The sequence below is a fragment of the Abrus precatorius genome, unplaced genomic scaffold (assembly GCF_003935025.1).
Source record: "Abrus precatorius isolate BTA unplaced genomic scaffold, Abrus_2018 Scaffold8, whole genome shotgun sequence".
NCBI classification, from domain to species: Eukaryota; Viridiplantae; Streptophyta; class Magnoliopsida; order Fabales; family Fabaceae; genus Abrus; species Abrus precatorius.
Window position 1 is genome coordinate 39,774,823 of NW_020874428.1, and position 6,818 is coordinate 39,781,640.

General features: G+C 28.7%; 1 protein-coding gene across 1 annotated transcript; it reads right to left on the minus strand.

Annotated features, from left to right (window-relative positions):
- Positions 1-3,438, minus strand: LOC113848325 (probable folate-biopterin transporter 9, chloroplastic). The gene is made up of 2 exons (XM_027477787.1): positions 2,937-3,438; positions 1-1,136 (listed from the first exon to the last, which is right to left on the minus strand). Exons 1-2 carry the CDS (start codon positions 3,406-3,408, stop codon positions 1-3), a joined length of 1,608 nt encoding a protein of 535 aa, XP_027333588.1. The 5' UTR covers positions 3,409-3,438.
- Positions 3,439-6,818: the final 3,380 nt, after the last annotated feature.

Below are 6,818 nucleotides of genomic sequence, written 5' to 3' on the forward strand. Positions count from 1 at the left end.
TTATTCTCTCTCACGCCGGTAGATGTTAACAGAACCAAGAACAACCTTTCCAACTCTTCTGTTTCGACGTGCTCGTCTGCTCATACTTCTTTTCCTTTGCTTCTCAAGAGGCTGTGACATTGGTAAAGAATGAATCCATCTTAATGGTACTAAAGCTGCAAGGAACTGTGTGAGAATTCCTGCGGTCAAGCCCGAGTAATCACCAGATGTAATGCCAAGCAAAGAGGCCAATCCAATACCGAAAAATGCACTAGCTATTGATGATAGACACAGAGCTGAAGCAAGGAATGCAGTGAGAGACCCTTCACAACCCTTTGGACATAAATTTACAAATAAAACTGAGAAAGGAAGGAGTTTAAACTGAGCCACAATTTCTGACAAACCAGAAAAGCAAAGAGCAAACACGTCGTTGGGAATTCCCATTTTAAGATTTATCTGTCTTACCAAAACAAGATCAAGAAGTAGAGATGAAGCATATAGAATCTGCACCATGCCTATCAGCTTTCTCATTGGAAATTTTATCCAGTAACGATTATAAAGCACGGTTCCTGAAAGAAGTGCCAACTGGCCAATCACTCGAGACCACCCAATTACAGTTGGATCAAGATTCAGATACTGTGTCTGATAACAAAATATAGAACCTGAAAGCATTGGGACCATTGCAATTGATGCAAAAATCCATATAAGGGGTTTGGAAATGCTTTTGTCACTGATAGCCATGACAAGGTCAGAGACTTGTTTTCTGATATTTTCTGAGATGAATTTCCTACTTTGATTTTGACCAGAAAGTTGCTGTATGCCTAATGATTCCTCTCTTGTTGAGTAAGAAATTGCTAGTTGTAGAGACAGTAAAGATGAAAATATGAGAAACATGGTTCTGGGAGGCATTTTCTGTAAGAAATAACCACCAACCAAGTTGCCTAAGATTCCACCTGCAGCTAATGCCATGAATGCATATGATTGTAGGCCACCAATTTTGTGCTTCTTTCCATACTCTGCTACAAGAGCATCCTGTGCTACTTCTGTAATGGATGCTCCCAAATTACTGAGAAGCACAGATGCAATTAAGTTTGGAAGCACTTCACTTGTCATCGGGACTAATGCTAGAAGACTCCAAGAAAGGACCTGCAAAGACACTGAAGATTGAACCATATAAGTATTTCTTTCTTCTTTCAAAAGAAGTTCATTAAGAAGAAAATATAGTAATTAAGAAATTGTAGGACAAACTATCTCCGTTAAAATAAAAGAAGAACATAAACAATAAAGAGGAAAAATAAACATCAATGGAGAAAAGCTATCCAATCCCTCAACATGTGTCTATTAGGAAAGATGCCATGGGATTTACACCAAATAGAAGCCAAAAGCTTAATGCTATTCTAAATCTGCTGCTGTGCCAAAGAAACTTCCTTGAATATACAGAAATGGCACTCAAAACCATGTACGCCACAGTGTGGCATATATAATTTTTGTTCTATTCTTAAACATAACGCCAACATTTTCTTGTTTTTCCAATTTTCAGATCTATGGCCAATAATGTATACATGACTATCTTGAAAACTCTAATCAACTTACTATCCATACACAAGATACTCATGAATTTTGGAAGGTACAGACACATGTTTACCAAATTCTTATGAGGCATCAGTTACTCCACTACTACATAATCATATAACATTAATTGAAATACATGCTAATGTGTGTTTTAAGACAAAACAGAGGAGTTTAACCTTGCTTCTGTCTATTACACGCTCGTAATTTCTCAATCAGAGATATTCTTTATACCCAACTAAATTGAATTTTGCATTGTAAGGAAATTGTCCTTTTACTTGTTTCTCTATAGAATTTGCAGATACACACAGAGGCAAGTTGAACCTGTAACATATGGAAAAAGATGTATAACCTTAATACTACCTCCGATTCTTTTTATAAGAAACAAAATGAAGCATTTTCTTGATCCTTATTATAAGAAACATTAATTGTTAAATTTCTTTTATACCTTTCTTTTATTAGTATTATTAATTGTACAAATTACTAACTATAACATTTAATATCATGAATATTTTTTGAATAAAGTTTATATTTATAGAAAACTTAAGTGACTTAATTGTTGCTTTCTTTAGTCTTGAAAATTTAGTCTTTTGTTTCTTATAAAAATGATCAGAGTAACTAAACAAAAAAGCCTTAACATCAGATCACACTGCTCCAAACCAAAGAAATTTTAAGTCTGAACCGAAGATACATTGAGGATTAGGACCTTGCCTTATGTATAAAAGAAAACAAAACAGGAGATTTTGTTCTCAAATCCCAAAACTCAATCATATTCATAGTCTGTACTTCGTCTATCGTATTATATATCTTTTATGATTGACTTTTTTATTCCTATGACCTTATCAGCTCGTTAGAGATAAAGTTCAAACTTTTGATTCTACACTTTGTACTGGTGTACTCTCATATGAACCTTATCTTCAGATAAAGCCCAATATAAATAAACAAACAAAATAATTGAGAAAAAAAAAATGAAACAAGTCATTCATTATATCAATATTCTAATTCAAAAGCGGATTAAAGATACAAAAGCAAATACTGTGTTGAAAGGTAAAGATGTATTCGAATGAATAGCTGCATATACAAAGATTAGTTTCTCATTCAGAGAAAGCAAAAGACACAACCACTTAGGAAAACAAAAGTTAGCTGATACCCTAGAAGTATCAGTTAAAAAACCAATAAGTAGAAAATTGATTAAAAATCACTCCAGAGTGTATTAAAAATAAAGCATAAAATACATTTAATAATTTTTTAAATGAAAAAAAAATCAATTTTTGATTCCTTAACAAGTCAGCATTTAACAAAAACATAATTTCCTTATTAATGGGAACAAAAAAGCACAACACTGAAGACATGTGGGTTGGTTCGACAGTTTCAAAGTTTGACCATACCTCCTATAACAACATAAGGGATTCTGCGAGCACCACCAACATAGATAGCATCGGAAACGAGTCCATAGAGGGGTTTAGCCACCATGGGAAGGTTAGCAGAGTTCTGCACAAGTTGCAACGTGGAAGGGTGCAAGTTGAGATTGTTTGCCATGTGGAAATTCAGCGCAAGCCACGGAAAGCACCTGAAACCTTGTACCCAATAACCCAACCCACACAAAAACAACATTTGTTTCGTGCTCCCAACGTGAGGAGGAGGACCCCTCTCTTTCTCATACATCCTCTGAGCCTTTTGTTCTCTCACCAGAATCTGCTCCGTCACCGTATTCACCAAAAATGTGGGTTTCTTATTGATTGCATTATTGGGATTCTGGGCTTTAAAACAAACTATGGGTACCCTTTTGTGCCGTTTATTATGGAGTTTCGGCATGAAATTCACCAATGGGTTCTGAAAAGATATTGCAGCGTAAATCATTGTTTTTTAAATCAATGAATAAACAAATTAGTTAATATAATTTGACAATGTTGAAGATAGAGTGGAGCAGAAGAAGGTGACACTGGGTGGAGCTATGTGTTAAAGAAAGAATACATAGGAAGGGGGATCTAGAAGAGTGTATTGTGGGGTTTCGAGAAAATTAAAATAATTAAAAATTAAGTGGTAAGTGTTTGGAGAGGAATGAAGAGGGTTCGAGGTTTGTGGAACTGGTGGAAATGTTCCTGGTTTGTGTTGTGTGTTGGGGACGCGCCGCGAGTGTGACGCGTGTGGGTCCGATTAGTTCTGAGGATTTGCAGGTCCCATGTGTGACGTGGACTCTGATTGTGACTCCAACTTTGATTGGATTGTCATTCAGGACCGTTGAAATCCCTTGATTGGAAATTTGCGGCACAGCCATTTTCACGTTTTTGTCACACTTTTTTCCAGCACTACACAATGAAAAGGACTATATTAGATTCAAACAATTAATAAAACCACGTTTTTTTTATCATTTTTTACTGTAAATAAATTTACAATTATCTTAATTCAGATTATTAGTTATAAGATTTTATATAATTTAAAATTTTATTTTAATGTATAATATATTCTTTAACATATAACTAAATAGTTATTATTTTATTAAAGTATATGTAGTAATAATAATATTATTATTACATGAATTAATAGTTAAATTTTATTCTTTTATTAAGTTTGATATCAGATAATAATAATAATAATAATAATAATAACATTGTTAAATTATTAATTAAAAGTTTAGATTTGAATAGATTTAAAAAATATAAATTGATTAGATATAATTTTCTCATTATAAAAATGGATTATTATTAACTATGTGGGAAGGTAAAAGAACTTGATAACTGTAAAATAGTTTATCTGATAAAGTTAAATTAAATGCTGACGGAATTTACTATATGATAAGATTTTTAAATTTTAATTAAGGACGTTAATAAAAACGATTCAATATAGTGCGAATAATGAAAATTAAATAATAAATAAATATTGTTTATTATATTGGTTTAGTTATTGGATATAATATATGTATATTTATATTACTATATATGAAATCATCGAATTAAAATAAAATTAGGTTGGCGCGCCATGAATATCTCAAATAGTTTGTGTAAAATTGTTTTTAATTAAATATAATTTTAATATTGATCATAATTTAATTATTCTATTTCTAGTTCCGGTTATGTTATGTGAAAAAATATTTCTACTACTTGCGATTCTTCAATTATTGTTTAGCTAATATACCTAATTTCATAATTTTATAACTTTTAATGAATCTGTAACCTACTTTTATCAAATAATAATTGAAATTGGGGTAAAATAACTTTTTTCTTAAAACAAAGTAAAAATTTGATTAATAATATTATTTTTTTTAACTATTTGTAAGTTCTAACGTGACTGACTAGTATCCTTTACATAAATAGAAATATTTTTTAAAAAAATTAATTTATATTTGATTTAATTTAAATTTAACCTAAATTGTACACTTGGATATGATGGATAAATTTATTATTAAAGATTTTTTTTTAAACACAAAAATTTAAATCTAAAACTTTACTTAAATGATATCGAACCACTTGTTATTCACATTAACTTCCATCAATAATTTACTTGTTTCTTTAAATTTTTAGACCCCATTTATAATAATAATAATAATTAAATTAATTATATTTATACAACTAAATATTTATAAGACATATTAATGCTTTTTCATGATATTGTTTTCATAGTTTTATTATATCATAAGTTTATTTTTTAAAATAATAAATATTTTAATTTATTAGTTCTCTAATAGTACTTTAAAAACAAATATTTAATACTTTGTATTTATGTTATTATATGTATTATATATTATAAGATTTGTTTATTTACTTTTAAAAATATAACAAAATATAAATGCATCAATCTTGATCACTTTAGCTTGAACTATACGAGATGAAATTAACATTTTAAACAAATTCACTTTAATGATAAAATAAAAAAAGGTGATAAGATTAGTTAAATAACCTTTATCCCCAAACTGATATAGTTTTGTATTTAATTGGAACGAAAATTTGAAGTTATAATCATACCCAATTATAATATTTTATTGTCGAAATGCACTTATATGTTTTAATATTTTGACGACCATTCACGTGACAACACAATTTCGTAAAACAGTGAAACGAAGCTTGATATGTTTACATGGGTCACGATCAAGTAATATTAGTGTTTCGTTGAAGTTTTGGAGTATTGTTTGAATTTGAGGTTTTGTCGTTTTGATGTTTATGGGCTTTACGACTTTGTTTCCAAACGGCGCTCTGATTGGTGGGAAGATGTTAGCGTTTAAGATTTTAAGATAGAATAAGATGGTATGAGTACAACTGACTCAAATTGAGCTGAGCATTCAAAGTTTAAATTTTATTATAAGGAAAAAAGAACGTTTAAATTTAATTCATTTATTTAAATGAAATATATTTAAAATTTTAGACCTAACTCATTAACTTACTTATAATTTTTTTTTTACAAATTTTCATAAATTTTTATTAATTTAATATTTAATGAATACTTTTATATTAAAAAGTAAATAAATAGTAATTAAATATAATTTTATCTACATGAAAATAAGTTTAGGTTAAAAATAAAAAATTGTCATACAAATAATATATTTCTTTAAAATTTAACGTTATTTGTTTAAAATATACCTTTTATTAATTAAAAATTAGATAAATAATACAGAATAATAATAATTTTAAATAAATATAATAAATAAAAATATAATTCTCTAAGTATATTATTCATAATCTATTAATGTTAAGTTTGTAAAGTTTAAATTTGACTCATTTAAATAATTAAGTGTTGTCCATAATTCTAACCAGCAAGTAAACTATGTGATTGTAATAAGTAATAAAAGATAGAAATGTGAATTTCAAGTATTGTTTGCATAGATTAATATATTCAATTATTAATTCACAAATTATTTGAGCTAATTGAAAATTGTAGAAATTGGAAATTTAAGAACAAGAATATAAAATAGCATAGTACAAGTACTGAAATAAATTCATTAATCAAAGGAAGTTATGGTTGATTTCACTTAATCTTTAATTGCAAGTTGGATTATATTTTGAATCCCTAGGCTCTTTGATTAAATTCTCCAATTTAAACAAAGTTTAATTCATTGACTCAGTGATCTTAATATCTAATTAATTACCTAATTCCTTATGTATAAATCAATCAAATATTGCACGAGGATTAAGAATTTAACAGACTATAACAATCCTAACATTCATCTCATATCAGTATTATTCACTCAATTTCTATTAATGCAAACATTCTAGAAACAATCTAATTGAGTAGCTAATTCAAAAACTGCAATAAGAGAAGGGATGAATGTTCAATAC